An 18,833-nucleotide genomic window follows, 5' to 3' on the forward strand; every position below is an offset into this window, starting at 1 on the left:
AATTTTAATTTTTTAGCTTGTTCATCTATTTGTTTCTGTTTGTTTGTTTATTTGCTTGTTTGTTTGTTTGTCTGTTTGTTTTCTATTTATTTGTCTATTCATTCTTTATTCTATTCATTTATTCATCTATTCATCTATTTATCTATTAATCAATTAATTAATTTGATTAATCATTTATCTATTTATTTATTTATATATTTATTTATTTATTTTCTAATTCGTTTATCTATCTATTTACTTATTCTATATTTCATTTTTCTTTCTTTTTTCTTTCTTTCTTTCTTTCTTTTATTCTTTCTTTTTCTTTCTCTCTCATTTCTTATTTTCTTTTCTCATTTCTTTCTTTCTTTCTTTCTTTCCTTCCTGTTTTTCACAGACTTCTACAAAGGTTATTTGTTATCCAGCAAACGTTTTCACATTCCCTTCCCCCGTCCCTCTCTCTAGTGATAGCTGAGAGCAATGGCCGTCTTGAGTACATTCTTCCTCTCGCCCGAATCGTCTCAACTCACTCAAACTGGTCCTATCTTGATCAAAACGTCTGCCACGCGACTCTAAGATTCCCTACTCGGACACCCTCCGAAGACAGCCAGACTGAGATGAAATTTTCCACCTTTCATAGAATCTAATCTTGAGATTTTATAATCCTTTTGTTACCGAAAGTTTACCATGGATATGACTATACTGATATCCAGTACGGAAAAGCTTGTAAACCAAAATAATATTTACGCATTCTTTATTTTGATGCAATTCTACTGTTCATTCTAAGACAATATAGAAGCTTCTCAACAACATAAGTATTGTAAAGTTGCACAAAGTCTGGCAACAGTTCAGCCGACGTGACGTCATGAGATAAATTTTACTGGAATCTGTGACGTCATGTCGCGTAAAAAATATTCTGGGTACATTCTACTAAGGACTAAATTACTCTACAAAGAAAATAAATCACTCTTTTTAAATATTTGTAAGAGATAGCTTCTGAGCTTTTAGATTTAAAGCAGAATTATGCACGCATTTTCACAAAGCTTTTATCGTTGTAAATGTATTTGTATAAAGTATATTTGGAGAGAGAGAGGCGGTGAATAATAAGACTTACTTATCTCTGAGAATCTAGACTGGCAGTCGTTGGAGAACTCAACTCCCTGTGACGTTTCTGTTAAACCTGATAGAGACCACATGGAGATGAACAAATGAAAAGCGGCTCCTTATCTCAGATTCCATAACAAGAAGCTCAAAGACGATCAGAACCTTTCCAAGGGGGATTTGATTCCATCTCGACGTCAGACAACTTGAGATGAAAAAATATATATATATTCCTAGATTTAAGAACACTATTCTTGAAGATAGTTCTACTTTTTTTATAGATTCGTAGGAACTTTCTAAAAGTAAATGCTCTCTCTAGTCAATGAAACAAGCTGATCTTTCGACAATAAATGTGATAAACTAGATTATGATGTTTGGAAACTGAAGCTATACTTAATGTGGGGTTTTGGGAGGGGAGGGGAGCAATGAATTCGACACTTTGTATAGTGTGTAGCCTTATTTTCTAAACTCAAGTTTTATTTCTGTTTTTTTTTTTTGTACGTTTAAAAAAGTCGTTATAAAAAGACTGCTCCATCATGATGCCTGAAGCTGATTCTTAATGCACACCGACAACTGATGCGCAAAAATAGAATCAGTTCAAGAGCTTTTCATGTACTCTCTATCCGGCATAGGTATTCCTGAGAAAAAATACAAATACAGCAATTTACTATAGGATCATTTTCTTAGTGAGACGTTTTCAAAAAGGATTTTTTTATAAACTTTCATATATATATATATGTACAACAGGAGTCATTAGACATATTGCTTTCACAATATATATAAACTATATATACATATATATATATATATATATATATATATATATATATGTATATACATATACACACATACATATATATATATATATATATATATACATATACTGTATACATATATATACATATACATATATATATACATATATATATATGTATATATATACATATATATAATAGATATATATATATATATATATATATAGTGTCGACAGTTCCAAACCACCACTTACGACTTACGCGCCTGTATTGCTGGTCATCCCTGGCCCATGATGCCGGTGATGGACACACGATCGCGACTTTCGGCGCCAAAAACCACAACAAATATGGACTCCTTCCTACCAGCGCCTTCACTCACACCATCTTAACTCGCAGATTTCACTTTATACTGTATACTACTTTCAAAAGAGATTTTATATATATATATATATATATATATATATATATATATTATATATATCTATATATATATATATATATATATATATATATGTATGTATAAGTGTATACACACATACATACACGCATACACACACACACACACACACACACACACACACATATATATATATCCACCCAGCCATCCCACGCTCATCAAACGCCCCCTTGTTTCCATTTTGTTTTGGCTTCTTGTGGATAAAGGGTCATCCCCGTCTCCTAGGCAATTCCCTGGTCAGACGCAATGTAGGAAGACACAGTTGGACTTTACCCACTATTTTTTCTCTACACGGTTTAAATACCCAACTGTTATCCCGTCTGGTCTCAAAGATTTCCTCATCTTAAGATTCTCAAGATGTTTACTCAACTTACGTAGTTATACTTTTTTGATAAAAACATCTTTTTTTATATTTACCTATCCAAAATCCTCTTTGTTGAATATTGATTGAAAAAAAATACATATCTAACATTGCTCTCCTACTTTTTGGATCTAGAAAGCAAATAGGCAAGAATTTATTTACCATTAGAATGGTTAACGAATGGAATATGATTAGCAACCATGTCTGTTTTAAAATAAGGTTGCATAATTCTATGAACGAGAATGATAAATGGTAATGGACATGGAACTGCTTAGTGTAGCCGTTTTGGCCTCTTGCAGTCTCCTCTGTTTTCATGTTTTTATGTTTTTTTTTACGATTTTTTCATGTACTACCCCTTTCAACTTTCAATTCTCAACCTGGATATTGCCTCTCTACGTTTCAACTTAACCCTTTAAACTCCGATGACACGATTCTTGTCATTTGGTCAAATAAAACAAAAAATCATAAAACACCAAAATGTTTGATCAAACACTAGAAAAATATGACGTCAATCCTCGCGCGGTCAAGCCGCATCAGATGATATTCGGATGTACGGGCCGGCGCGAGGCCTACCATATCCGGTTTTTCGTATCTACACCACAAGCGGCTGACATGAGTTGAATGGGTTATTAATGTCTGTATATCGATTTCTAGCTCTTATTGTATCCTTCTTTCTTTTTCTTTCTTTTTGTTACCTCTCCTACGCCTTGTCCCTCTTTTGTTGTGCTGTTTCACATATTTTGTTAAACCAATCTTTGACAGCTAATTTCTCCTTCCCGTTTGATAATTTTCCAGGAATATTTCAAAGTAATTTCTCAGTTCTGTGAAATTAGCTTGTGTGTATGTATATACGGACATATGTATTCATCTATGCATGTATGTATGTATGTATGTATGTATGTATGTATGTATGTACGTACGTATGTATGCACGAAAGCACAATACGTATGTAGGAAACTCAGACACAGAAGGCCTGCAAGTCTTTCAGAGGCAGGAAGACCAATTCAGATTAGTGTCATGTACTTAACAGGATTCCTCTTCATCATGACCACAATTCAATTGAGTCTTCGCACAAGGACACAGGCACTGGTCAGCTACAAGTCGTAACTAACACACGTCTGTGTCCACAGGTCTTCCCTTTTCCCCACTCCCATCCCTCCTCCTCCTCCCCCCTCCTTCTTCCTGTTCCCCATTCTTCTCCCCCCCTCCCCTCCCACCTCCCACGAGTGGTTGTCAGATTTCCCATGGCGGCTGGGGGGGAAGGGGGGGCACTCTGTGTTTACGTCAAATAAATACGTCAACAACGATCGACGGCGCGACAGAGCATCGCGTCAACATTCGGCCTTCTCCCCCACATCGTGGTTGGAAGTGTGACACGGTGGTTCCTCTTCCTCCTCTTCCTCCTCTTCCTCCTCTTCCTCTTCTTCCTCTTCTTCCTCCTCCTCTTCCTCCTCTTCCTACTCTTCCTATTCTTCCTCTTCCTCCTCCTCCTTGTCTTCAAATTCTTCCTCCTCTTCCTCTTCTTCCTCCTCCTCCTCCTCCTGCTTCTGTTCCTGCTCCTCCTCTTTTTCCTCCTCCTCTTCCTGCTCACCGAAACAGCCATGTAAAGACCAATAGGTCTATTGCTCTTTGTTTGTCCTCCATCTAACTCCATGTGACTCCTCCTACTTCTGCTGCTCCTCCTCCTCCTCCTCCTTTTCTTCCTGTTGCTCCTCTGTCTCCTGCTCCTCCTACTTCTGCGCCTATTCCTGATCGTCCATCGCCTCTTGTTCCTGCTATCTATTCCTACTCTTCCTCTTACTCCTGCACCTCCTCCTTCTCCTCCTCCTTTTCCTCCTGCTCCTTATGTTCTTGTTCTTCCTCTTCCTCCTCCTCCTCCTCCTCCTCCTCCTCCTCCTCCTCCTCCTCCTCCTCCTCCTCCTCCTCCTCTTCCTCCTCCTCCTCCCTTCCTCCTGCTTTTTATGTTCTTGTTCTTCCTCCTCCTTCTCCTTTTCCTCCTTCTCCTCTTCCTCTTCCTCCTCCTTCTCCTCCTCCTCTTCCTCCTACTCCTTACGTTCTTGTTCTCCCTCCTCCTACTCCTTATGTTCTTGTTCTTCCTCCTCCTCCTGCTGCTGCTGCTGCTGCTGCTGCTGCTGTGACAGAAGCGGTGCTGCGGGTAGGATTTCACTTAGCGCTCTCGCTTCGGGCGTCCGCCTCCTAATGAATGTGAGACGACGGCGTCGGCGGTGACCGAAGACGGAGAGGGAGCCAGGGAAACGGAGAGCATTAATCACTGTGGGAACAGTACTCCTAAATTTATTTTGTGTCCTTCGACTGAATAAAATTACGTGGCGGCTGATAAAATAGATACTAAAGTCACAAAACGTAACAAAAGGGATCAACATTTGTCTTTCCTTATTTTATGTTGTTTTGCGTAATTTCTTTCTCTCTCTGTCTTTCCTTCTTTCGTCCTTTTTTCTATTCTTCTTGTCTACGCCTCTCTGCTTTCTAACACTCCTTTCCTTCCCTTCTCTCTCTTCTTCCTTCCCTCCTCCTCCACTCCCTTCTTCCTCCACTCCCTCCCTCACCCTCTCCCAATTTCCCAAATGCATTACTTTCTACCTCTTCGGCGTTGTGGTCTGTAATCAACTTGCCCGATCAAATTTATCAAGTCTTTATACAGCACCTCAGAAACGCCTGTGAGCTATTGTCCCAGACACCTTACAATGTTCCTCGTAATGTTTGCACTTCCTCCCACATTGTCAAGATAAATGGGTCTCACATGTCAAGTATAAATAATTAACTTTGCGAGGGAAAATAGAAAATGGTCAAATCAAGGAATGAATACATAACAAGACGTTGGTTCACCGCGGGAAGGAAAACAAGCGACATGACGTCATAACGACATATGTACCTTGGACAGAACGAATATTCGAGTAAGAAAACAAATCTAATTCTCCACTAATTCAGCAGCTCTCTTGTCAAAATGAACTTACTTCTTATTATTTAGAAAAAGGATTGAATCAGAATACGTTAATTATGTTTTTATTTTTCGGGAAACTGTATCCGCTGTCGGCCACTTCTCTGGATATTTTTCATTTGTCGTCAACATGGGAACGTCTTTGTCGGCTGAGAACGTGAAATCCCCACAATGGCCAGCGTGTGGCTTGACTTTGTCTTCATTTACAAAGTCTTCATCAACCAAGGGTTCCATGAAAACTCGATACAATAGTACAAAAGATCAACAGGAAATAATTAAGTCTTTAAAGACTGTTTGAACATTTTTGCAGTTTCAGAGAGAGTGAGTAAATGAACCTAAAAAAAAGTACGTATGAAAACTGGAAGATCAAAAACTTAAACGTTTGAGAGATGGATGGGAGACGTAAGAAAAAGAGGAGGAGGAGGAGGAGGAGGAGGAGGAGGAGGAGGCGGAGGAAAAGGAAGAAATGTATGTTGGCTTGTTCCTCGTAGTGTGCTTTAGAGAGTTGCTGGAGAAGTAGTATACCAGAGTGTGTTCCAATGGTATATGGAGAAGCTAGGAAGCGTTATGAATAGGACGAATAACATAATGAGAGTTTAAGAATTGTGTGGGAAAATCTGTTTGGAACTCATTCTCCAGTATTTATATGTAATTATATATATATATTTTTTACTGGTTTGGTTTCTCAAGTTGTATTTGTTTATCTATATATTTGTTTATTTACTTATTTATTTATTTATCTATCAATTTTATTGATGTACTCATTTGTTTGATTGTGTTTCCTTGTTTACTTATTTATTCATATACATATATATGTACATATATATATATATATATATATATATATATATATATATGTATGTATATATATATATATATGTATGTATATATATATATATACATATATATTATATATATATATATACATATATGTATATATATATATATATACATATATATATATATATATATGTATATATATATATACATATACATACATATACCAAGGCTTTTTCCCCCTTACAAGGGAGGGTGGAGGGGTGTGGAGTGTATTCAGGGATGGAATGGGTGGGAATGATTTTATGCCTTTTTCTTTTTGGCTTGGCATATATATATATATATATATATATATATATATATATATATATATATATATATATATATATATATATATATATATATATATATATATATATATATATATATATATATATATATACTATATAAATTTATTTATTCATTTTCGTCTTTATCTATTTACTTATGTTTCTATAGGTTTATTTATTTATTTATATCTTTATTAATATATCTACTTGGTCATTTACTTGTTTATTCATTTATCTTTTTATTCATCTACTTATCTATTTCTTTTATTGCTTATTTGTTTACTTATTTTTTCATTAAATTATTTATCACTATAAAAGGGGGAAAGAGGGATATGGAACGACATGACGTCATTATCTCTGTCGAATCTGTCAAGATAAAGCTTCACGCCATCTTCACGATTCGAAGCTTCGAATAGCCTGGATTGGATGGGCAAGACTATACTCATTTTCTTTCTTTCGTTCTTTCTTTTGTCGTTCTATATTTACTTATTTATTTATTTATTTATTTATTTATTCATTTATTTATTTATTTATTTATCTATTTATCTATTTATCTATTTATCTATTTATTTATTTATCTATTTATCTATTTATCTATTTATCTATTTATCTATTTATCTATTTATCTATTTATCTATTTATCTATTTATTTATTTATCTATTTATTTATTTATTTATTTATTTATCTATTTATCTATTTATCTATTGATCTATTGATCTATTTATCTATTTATCTATTTATCTATTTATCTATTCATTTATTTACTTATTAATTTATTTATTCATTTATTTATTCATTTATTTATTTATTCATTTATTTATTCATTTATTTATTTATTTATTTATTCAAATATTTATTCATTGATTTTTAATGTATATATCAATTAATTTATTCATTTATCTATTCATTTGTTTATCTATCTATTTATCTATCTGTTTATTTATATATTTATCTGTCTGTCTATCTATTTATCTATATCTGTCCATCTATCTATCTATCTATCTATCTATCTATCTATCTATCGATCTATCTATTTATCTATCTATCTATCTATCTATCTATTCAATTATCTATCTATCTATCTATCCAACTATCTATTTATCTATCTATCTATCTGTCTTTATATATATATATATATATATGTATATATATATATATATATATATTTATATATATATATATATAATATATATATATATACTTACTTACTTACCTGTTTGGGGTTTTTTTTCTTCTTCTTTCATGTGGACACACACATATGCGTACCATCGCATGAAATCATGCACACACTTTGGAATATGGTCATATATGAACACAAGACACCATGCAAAAGAATCATGCTCTTCTTATGATCTGGTTTATGTAATGGTTTTTGTTTTTCTGTCTTTGCAGAAGGCAAAGTCCATGGGCCCGCAGACTACAAAAACCAAGGTAAGGGCTCTTCTTGCAAACTCTTGGAGACCCATCGAAGGCCTTCTTAAAGAATAAGCACATAGCGTATGTACTACTTTGTATGAATGTATGGTAAATCACATCTAGAAACTAAAACAGCAAAGTAATTTTTTCTTCAATTTGTTCCATCAATTAGAAATACCAAGTTGTTTTTTTTATCTCTATTCTTCCCTCAACATCCATTGTCTGAAAAAAAAAAAAAAAAAAAAAAAAAAAAAAAAAAAAAAATTTTTTGACAACGCCATCTTCCGTTGATGGTGTATATCAATGACCTGTCGACTATTGTAGACTCAGCACTAACGGAATATTTCTCGAAGAGTGATAATGAAAAATTCTTCTAATTCGGGTAAAACTGACTCCTCACCGGAGATGAACTTGAGGATCGGGAGAGCATGCCTGGGTCGTGAGGGTTATGTGTTTTGAGTCCACATAATACAGGGACATCACCGATGGAAGTTCCTCCGGTTCAGACTCCGAGCATGGTGATGGCGACGACCAAAACAAAGGGGAAAACGACGCGTTGTTAGCCAAATGGGCGCACAGGACTTAACACAACGTCGTGGTTCGTACCTTTTATTGTCTTTAATGTCCAAGGCTCTTTACTCAGTCCAACAGAACCTCATAAATCAGTAAAACTTAGATATCGGTGACCCTGGCAAGCGCGTTTGTTTACATTCTTCTCGTAGTGACACATGCAACATGTAGGCCTAGCCTACATATACATCATGTAGTAGGCCTAGGCCTAACACCATACATGTGCATAGCCATGAACATGAAAAAGCCATGGTATCAGGGTTGGGTCCAAGAACAAGTACTTGTACTTGGACTTGAGTACAAATTCTCATGTACTTGTACTTGGGGTTTACAAATTCAATGATATTTGTACGTCTACTTGTACTTAGACCCAAAGTGCTTGAAAAATGCCCATTATATTTGAGTACAAATAAGTATAGTGCATTTGATAAAATTTCATCAATTGTATATAGATTCTAGCAAACCTTGTGATGATACTACAGGGTAAATGTACTTATCTGTTATCTTTAGTTATAAAACTACCGGATATATTAATAATAATAAAACAAGGGATAAGGTTTAATGTCATGCATCAAATTTAGTTTTATTACTGATATAAATATATGGCTAGTCTTTTGCATTTGCAGCATAGAGAATATTACTTTTTCAATCTATTTATAAGGTTCATGTTTTTCAATTCTGTGATATAAGCTGATATACTAAAATAGAGGTAAAATTTCAATTTACCTTTCTATATGAAACCCCAGTATTTAACAATGTTCTCATCAGTGCGTATGAATGAAAATTCCTAACTTTCTCCTTTTACAAATCTGTGACAGAATTTAATTTAATTTCATCACATCGACCATTTGGACATGGCCAAAACGGAGGGAAACAAAGAAAATGATAATTCAATACACAGCTATGCACGTCTTATGGTTAAAAATAATGATAGCTTTATGTTTAGATTCATCGATATACGTCATCAAGATGGCAACCAATAATCCCAACTTTTGTAGCAGACGACTCGATTTTGGTGAAATAGAAATGTCGATAAAAACGCAAGAAAACTCCAGGACGACGGTAAAACAAATTAAATCTATTCATTTAGATATAATCTAAAAATCAATTAGGAAATGTTGGATGTGAAAACTGTGATGTCCTTATTCTTTAAGCGCACACACATACACACACACACACACACACACACACACACACACAAACACACACACACACACACACACACACACACACACACACACACACACACACACACACACACACACACACACACACACACACACACACACACACACACACACACACACACACACACACACACACACACACACACACACACACACACACACACACACACACACATGCGCGCGCGAATTCAAGAGCAAACTATACACTGCGAGATACAAAGACGGGACCCTCACGAGCATAGTTCCCTTTCCCGTAAGATACAACTAGTTAAATACAACTATGTAAATACATACCACTGCAGCGGTCCGGGTTCGACTCCCGCCCAGGGCTGAAATCATTTCAGTATCGCTGCGCTGCGGGGTGTTACTCCAACTCTCGTGGGCGGGGAGTTGGGTGTGTGTGTGCGTGTATGGTCACAGTTTTATTCATATATTGGTCATACGAGCTCTGAGCCCTTATCCGGAAGGTTAATAACTGTCGATCACGAGTCCAACACATGATCCAAGACCATGGTGAATCACACACACACACACACACACACACACACACACACACACACACACACACACACACACACACACACACACACACACACGAATGCTCATGCGGCCGGCCTGTCCGCTTGCGGCAATCGCGAATCTGCGGCGACTCCGGCCACCCCGCGACCTGGAGCCGCAGCCACAGCAGGGCGTCTGTCATTACTGCGGCCAGATTCTCTTGCGGGCACAAAAAAAGCGGCGTCCGGGGTTCGACCCGGGGCTCCTGTGAGTTATTGCGAAAAAATGGCGACCTTAGCCGAAGCGAGTAATATATTCTTAAATGTCAGCATGACGAATCCACTCTGGCAGGAATGAAAGTTGATACAGTTCTAGAAATTCTAGGTTTTGGAACGAGAAAGGAGGGTGAAGAAGGGAGGAGGAGGAGGAGGAGGAGGAGGAGGGGAAGACGGAGAGGGAAGGAAGGGAGGGAAAGGGGATGGAAGAGATAATCTTCCGTGCCCTTCCAGGAGCGACTAAAAGGTTGATATCACTCTAGAAATTCTAGATTTTGGAACGAAGAGGAAGAACGAGTAGAAGGTGGAAGGGAAAAGGAGGGAAGGCGGAAGGAGAGAAGGGGGATGGAAGGAGTGGGGTAAGGGGAAGGGCGGAAATGACCATCCCATGTCCTTCCAAGAACACCTAAAGGGGGGAATTATTAAGACTAAAATAGGGTTACCTTCTCGTGGCTGATCATGATGCGAGCATACACCAGGAGACATTCAACTGTTTTTGGTGTTGCTGTTGTTGCTGTTGCACACACTTTTTTAGACAGTTTTTGTTCGTAATTTGATCACTTTTAAAATATCGGACCTTTCTTGTTTTATTCATTTCTTCATTTTCTTTCTCTCCATCTCTCTTTCTGTGTGATTGTTTTCAATGCCCATCCTCTTGTCTCTTTTACTTTAATATCAACGTTATCGACAGCGTCATTGAGAACGTTTGATCTAAAGGTTATGGCCAGATTCATCACCTTTCTCCTGTCCAATCGTACATCCAGATCAAGTAGCATTCACTGGATCGACCCATTTTTCGTATGGGGGACTAAGGTCATCCCACAAAGATGAATCAAATCGCCGCAAGCAACGGGAAAATGCCATGCACCAAGAAAGGGGTCAATAAGATTCAAACCTTTTCATCCGGATCAGACGCTTTATTGATGTTAATATGTCTTCGCCCTGGGCGGTTTCATTAAGAGAATGTTTCGCGCTATATGCTGCCACGTCACTCCTGCAGACTACTCTCGTCTTTCCACCTTCTGCCCAGCCGTCCTCTTCTATATTTCCTGTCTCGCGGCGTCCACTCGGTAACACATTTGCTCCAACGCCCATCATTCGTCCCCGCTTACTCCCCCGTTCAGTTTCACTTCCTCTCTTTTAGCACTGTGAAGTTGCATGTTTATAGTCAGTAAAACTCGTGGCAATAGTTATTATTCAGACTTTGATACTCTTTCTTGAAGTTTTTACATGTCATTTGATGTTTATGAAATGAAAAAAATGTCATAAACAAGTCTAAGGTGAATAGAGCACCCCACACTAACGTTGAGACGTTTCAAAATCAGTTCTGAAAGTCTCTTCCTGGTAAGCTGTAAATAGCTTGTGAAACTGTATCAATATTTTGTACGCCTTTTGTAATCTTTATCATATTTTCCGTATCTTTATGTAGTCGAATTACAGAAGTATATTTCGTATAAATGTTCTGTAGAACTCACAATGTGTTCGTCTGCATCTTTTTGTGCATGTAGATTACTATCATCGTTTGTTCTATTGAGTAAAAGGCCTTTTCGTAATCTACAAATGCTAAACACGATAGTTAATTTTAGATTTCTAAACCAATTTGCATAACTATAGTTTGTTTTACAGTCAATGGCTGTTCTGCAATATGCAGAAGCAAATGACAATTTTTTATTGTATTTTGACTTTTTTGTTTGTCCGCATTTAAATTATTACCATTTACTCTACGAATTCAAAGATTTCTTTTCTTAATCTACAAAAGCTAAACACAAAATTCATTGCATTTTGTCATTTTTCAACCAGTTTACATGTGAAGGATTGTCATGTATTCTATCAAGTCAAATTTCTTTTTGTAATCTGCAAAAGATAAATATAAAAGCTTATTTTATTCTGTCATTTTCTTAGCCAGTTTGCATATAGAGTATTATCGTCTTTTCTACAAAAGCTAAATACGAAAATGTAATGTTATCTGTAATTTTCTCGACCAGTTCATTTATTACTCTTTTCTTTAATGAAATAGTGTCACGGAAATAATTAACAAAACCTGACAAAAGATGAAAAAAAAAATCAACACCAGGAACACTAATCGTTTATTAACCAGTACCGCAACCGGCGTTGGGTAATGATGAGCAATTGGCCCCACCTCGTCCAATCACTGTTGAGAACAAGAAAGAGGAATCGGAAGAAAGAAAACGGAAAAAAAGAAAACGAGGAAAAGATCCGTCGTCATGCAGTCCTCTCGTACAGTTTCTCCAGTTCTTTCTCAAGAGTCGTTCTTCAAGAGAACGAGAAAAAAAAGAGAGAAAGAGAAAGCATAGATTCCAGGCGAAAGAAACATGTTTATTAAATGGAACAGAATAGAAGGGAGGATATGGAGAAGATTGAAGAATGGATGTTTTTTTACTATTATTATTGACGTCTCTGTTGTTGACATGATCCCTAGCGTCACTTTTCCTCTTCACCTTTGTGTTTCTGAAATTGAAATTCAGAGCAAAAACAAAAATATACCTAATTTACAATCCGTCACACACTCACAAAAGTCTGACTCGGTTTAAGAAAAGAAAATCACTATCGACCGTATTTCTTTCATACTTGAACTACATCTGGTAAAATTAGGGATGGAAGGAAAGAATTTATGGGTTATGGGAGAACTACTTTGAGGTCTGGTACAAGAGACACAATAACATCGCTTCGTGAGCCTGGAAAGCTGAAATAAAAAGTGGGTGACTAAATATAGGGATGAGACTGGGGCTGGGGTTGGGATTGGGGTTGGGATTGGGGTTGTGGTGTTATGAAGAGGTAAGGCAATTTTTAGGTTCTTCATCCAACCCCTCAACCCATATTTGTAACAGAATAATGACAATGGCGCTTTCCCATGGCCAAAATATCCAGAAACCAAGCACGCTAACACAGCAACTGAAGTAAGCCAATCGGTAGTGATTTAGTTTGATTTTTTTCAGAAATATTATACTCATTTATCAAAATATACCGGACTTTAGACCAACAGCGTCCATTGGCCGATAAATCTTCATTCCAAAGAGATAATACGAAATAAGTGGTGTAGTAAAAGCGTGCTCAGTTCCGTAAAGATTCAGGTTGATTTAAGAATGATTGTTCACTGTGGACACAGTGAGGAGACAACGATAGAACTCCCATTCCATCGAGACCACAATGAATACTTACAGACTCCAAAGACAGTCAAAAGCTTAAGAATTGTCATTCCAGCCGTATACAGATCATCCTCGGGGTTTTTCTTTTTGAAGTTTCTGACAAGATTGAAGTCTAAGAAGGACTTTCCGAGGAAGAAGGGTCTTCTTGATAATATGTTGGTTATTTTGTGAGACACCCAGGGGGATACACGCCAAACGTGTGCTGAAGAAGAAAACTAAGAAGCGATGCATTACCATCTTCGAAAACGGTATATAACAGGGAAGGTAGTGGGGTTTCTTTTAGTATAACTGAGGAAGGTAGACTTACACGAAGTAGGCTCAATAAAAGGAAAAGAAGACACTACTACATCTCCTATTTGCAACATGGTGCAAGGAAATTGTTGCAAAAAATTGCAAGGAAGATGATCAATGACCGAATTGATTAGACAGTAGATAAAGTTGATGTAGAGTGGGAGGTAAAAAGACATCGATTTTGAGACATTCTGAACCTATATCATAAACATCTACACGAAAAAAAAAATTGACAAGAGGAGACTTAATGACGACCAAGACGTTTTGATCTTTAACTTTAAGAAAAAGCTAAACTACGCATGGCAGTGGTCAAGAGAAAAAGAAAAAAAAAAAAAAAAAAAAAAAAAAAAATTATGGATTTCTTTTCTACCGTTTACGGAATTTGTTGTTACAAGGATCGGAATTAATATTTTCCTGTAAGGAAGACTTGAGTATCTTCTTTACAACGACCTTTGAGATGGAGACGTGAGTTCAAGAACTTTACGACCTCTTTCGATGATGTAATGTGACCTCAAAAGGCCACGATGCCCATTAAGGAAGACCTACCTGTTTAGAAATGAATAAATAAACAAAAGATAAAAAAATAAATAAATCATAACTGAGAGTAGATACTAGACATTTTTCATAATAAACTTAATAACGCAAAATAATTTGGTCACTTATCGACTTTGCCCAATCCCAGAAATGAAGATAATGGTGTGTTTTCTCGACATGTATGTTGAAAGATATTCTCCATGGGAACACGAATACTATCTGATAAGTCTCAAAGGAAAAAAGAAAGAATTAAAGAAAAAACGTTGAGTGTTATCCAGATATTTCGCTTTATTCGTTTTCTTTCCTTTCTCCAAATATGGGTTTCGTGGGTTTGTGTTCATGAAACTTTCGCCCGTACCGTAACGGCGTAAAAGGGTCAAATTGTTTTCCGTCCATATGATACCGAGTGAATATTATTTTTTTTTCTTCAATTTCATATTTGTTTGTAAGTTTATCCATTTATTCAATTATTCATTCATTCGTTTACTAATTTATCTATTAACCTATTTATTGATGTATTTGTTTATATATTTATCAATTTATCTAACTGTTTGTTTATTTATCTGTTTATTTAATCAATCATTTATTCATGAGTTTATTTATCTATACATTTAGTTTTTGTATATCCATTTATTTATCTATCTATTTATTTGTTTATTCATTTTGTAAGATTGCCTTGTGGTTTTATGCATTTCATATAAGAAATGTATATTCTCCTTAAAGTAACGTAAGACGTTGCACACGAATTCATATCTCCTAAGTCCCGACGTTCATGTTTTGTAAGGCACCTTGTTCAACTCTCAGAATTTTGAACATTCGCTCGTGTTTGTGCGTATGTGTACTTGTGTGCGTGTGTGTGAGTTATCGTATATGTGTGTGTGCGTGTGCGCCTGCTTATATGAGCGTGTGTACACGTATGTACGCGTATGTGTGTGTGTGTATGTGTGTTAACGTTTGTGTGTATATGTATGTGTTTTTGTGTGTGTGTGTGTGTATGTGTGTGTGTACGTGCGTGTGTATGTGTGTGCATGTGTGTGTGCATGCGTGTGTGCATGTGTGTGTGCATGCGTGTGTGCATGTGTGTGTGCATGTGTGTGTGCATGCGTGTGTGCATGTGTGTGTGCATGCGTGTGTGCATGTGTGTGTGTGTGTGTGTGTGTGTGTGTGTGTGTGTGTGTGTGTGTGTGTGTGTGTGTGTGTGTGTGTGTGTGTGTGTGTGTGTGTGTGTGTGCGTGCATGCGTGTGTGTGAGAGATAAAGATAGAGAAATAGAGAGAGATAGAGAGAGAGATAGAGAGAGAGAGAGAGAGAGAGAGAGAGAGAGAGAGAGAGAGAGAGAGAGAGAGAGAGAGAGAGAGGGAGAGAGGGAAAGAGAGGGAAGAAGGGAGTGAGTGAAGGAAAGAGAGAAAGAGGTTGAGGGGTTGTGGAGGTTAAGGCAATTTGCATATTATGGAAAGACGTCCAATTTCATCCACAAAGCCTTGATGTAAGATACGTCATCTCACCTGCGGGTTACTTGTCTGATGGAAGCCGAGATAACTTCCCTCTCCCCCTCCTCCCCCCTCCCACTCCCCCTCCCCCTCCCTCGCCACCGTAAGAAGCTGAGAATCTGGCTTCTCCTCATCTAGATCTAGTCCTCTCCAGTAGCATCGCTGAATGAAGCATCGCCCTGCCATCGGATTAAATCCTTCAACCCAGTGATTAAACGATTCTAATGTATTTAAAAGGATTGGAGACTCTTTTGATACTTTTTTTTTTCGTTCATAGGAGTCGGTCTAAGAATTTATTTCCAATTCTTTTCCTTAATTCAATGATTAGAAGATTCAAATCCATTGAAAAGTATTGAAATTTGTTCAGAAGACGCTTTGGTAATTTTTTTTGCCATACGAGTCATCTCTCCTTTACAATGACTTCATTCCAACCATCCCTGGTGCCTTACCTCCTATCAGTGTATTCAGAGATTTTAACATTTTCTATTGTTCATGGACTGTTATTCATATCCTTTCCTGCTCTTTCTCATATATCATTCCTCTGGTACATCTGAACTGTTTTTATTTTCCTCATTTTTGCCAGTGTTGCCTTAAAATCACTGAGCATAGCTGACGACAGGAGATTTAATTTTGCTAAAGGAGAAATCTCAGCATAAATGAATTAAAAGAATGTTAGAATTCTTATCATCCATTTACTCTACTTTCTTTCCTTTTTGTTTTTTATTATCACTATTTTTTTTAATGTGGTTTCTTTCAAGTTCTTTTCGTTTTCTTTACTTTCTCTTGTGTCTTCTTTTTCTCTTTCTCGATCGTTTCATTTTCTTCTTTTTTTTTTTACTTTTTTTCTCTTTTTTTTTATCGAACGCGCTTTCAGTTTCATTTTGTTTTATAGAATTTCTCTTCTTTCTTTATTTCCTCCCGAATGCACTTTGTTTCATTTTTTTCTGTATTTTCGTTTTGTATTTCGAACGTGCATTCAGTTTCCTTTCTTTATTTTTCTCAAACGTGACTTGTTTTGTTTACACTACACAAAAACAAAATCATCCCTATTTGTCTACTAACAGAATCAAGTCTGATCGTCATTTGTTTTAGGGACGGAATCTTGACGTAAATGATCTATTTGTTGACAGCCAGTTTTTTTTTTTTTTTTTTTTTTTTTTTTTTTGTGTGTGTCTGGTAGTGTGGTGTCAAATATCTCTCTCACAAACATACGAGAGATGAAAGAGAGAGAGAGAGAGAGAGAGAGAGAGAGAGAGAGAGAGAGAGAGAGAGAGAGAGAGAGAGAGAGAGAGAAAGAGAGAGAGAGAGAGAAACCCGTAATCACGTGTGTCCACATGTTTTTGCAACAACAACAACAGCAACAACAACACGGGTGCACGTTCCTACACATGTGGTGTGTAAACTTTCCAATAAATGACGGGAAGGCATGATTGCAGTTGAGGCGACTTGATGACTGCCATCGACCCACGCTTTCCACGCTAAACAACCCCCCACCCCCCACCTCCATTCCTGCGGTCTATGAGATCACACTCCACCATAAGTCACGTCACACACACACACAACACGTCCGTCACACGTCGTTACGAACGGACCCAACGTGATTGTTATTTGACGAATAACAGGTCGTTATTTGTTGAGGCTCCCTATTGTTCGCGGGAACGGGATTGAGTGAAGGAGGGGCGAGGGCCACAGGGAATGGCCTCGGCAGGGAAGAGTTGAGGGAAAACTGAGGAAGGGTTGAGGAGAAATCGAGGAAATTTTGAGTAGTTGAGGAAGTGTTGAGGAAGAGTTGAGGAAGAGTTGGTGGAGAGTTGAGGAGCTGAGGAAGAGTTAACGGAGAGTTGAGGGAAGATTTGAAGAAATTTTAAGGAAAAGGAGAAAGTTAAGGAAGAGTTGGGGAAGAGTTGAGGAAGAGTTGAGGTATAGTTGAGGAAGAGTTGGGGCAGATTTGAGGAATATTTGAGGAAGAGTTGAGGAAGAGTTGAGGAAGAGTTGAAGAAGAGTTGAGAGCTGAGGAAGAGTTGAGCAAGAGTTGATAAAAAGTTGGGTACGAATTGAGGAAAGTTTGTTGAGGAAGAGTTAAGGAAGAATTGGGAAAAATTGAGGAAGAGTTGAGAAGTTGGGGAATAATTAATGAGGAGTTGAGGAAGAATTTAGGAAGAGTTGAGGAAGAACTATAAAAATTTTAATACGAACTGAGGAAAGTTTGTTGAGGAAGAGTTAAAGGAGAGTTGAGAAAAGTTGAGTAGGATTTGAGAAGTTGAGGAAGAGTTGAGAAAGATTTGAAGAAGAATTGAGGAAGAGAAGGGGTAGAATTAAGGAAGAGTTGAGGAAGAATTGGTCAAGAATTGATGAAGAGTTGAGGAATATTGAGGAGGAGTTGAAGAAGAGATGAGGATGCATTATGAAATAGTTGAAGAAAAGTAAAAGAAGTGTTAAGGAAGAGTTGAGGAAGAGTTGAGAGAGAGTTGAGGAAGAGTTGGTGAAGAAATGATGAAGAGTTTAAGGAGAGTTTAGGAAGTTGAGGAAGAGTTGAGGGAGATTTGAGGAAGAGTCGAGGGAAAGTTGACGGAGAGCTGGGAAAGAGTTGAGGTAAAGTTAAGGAAAAGTTGAGTAAGAGTTGAGAAGCAGTTGAGGGAGAGTTGAGGAAGAGTTGAGGGAGAATTAGGGAGAGTTGAGAAAGAGTT

General features: G+C 37.0%; 1 protein-coding gene across 3 annotated transcripts in view; it reads left to right on the top strand.

The window, feature by feature from the left end:
- Positions 1-18,833, top strand: part of LOC143032794 (uncharacterized) — a 258,996-nt gene that overhangs the window by 200,705 nt on the left and 39,458 nt on the right. For all 3 annotated transcript variants that reach the window (XM_076197841.1, XM_076197843.1, XM_076197842.1), the window contains one exon: positions 8,112-8,150. In XM_076197841.1, the coding sequence (XP_076053956.1) occupies positions 8,112-8,150 (39 nt within the window). The remainder of the gene's footprint in view (positions 1-8,111; positions 8,151-18,833) is intronic.

Source organism: Oratosquilla oratoria, chromosome 14, assembly GCF_046742065.1.
Source record: "Oratosquilla oratoria isolate Oo_2021 chromosome 14, ASM4674206v1, whole genome shotgun sequence".
Classification (NCBI taxonomy): domain Eukaryota; kingdom Metazoa; phylum Arthropoda; class Malacostraca; order Stomatopoda; family Squillidae; genus Oratosquilla; species Oratosquilla oratoria.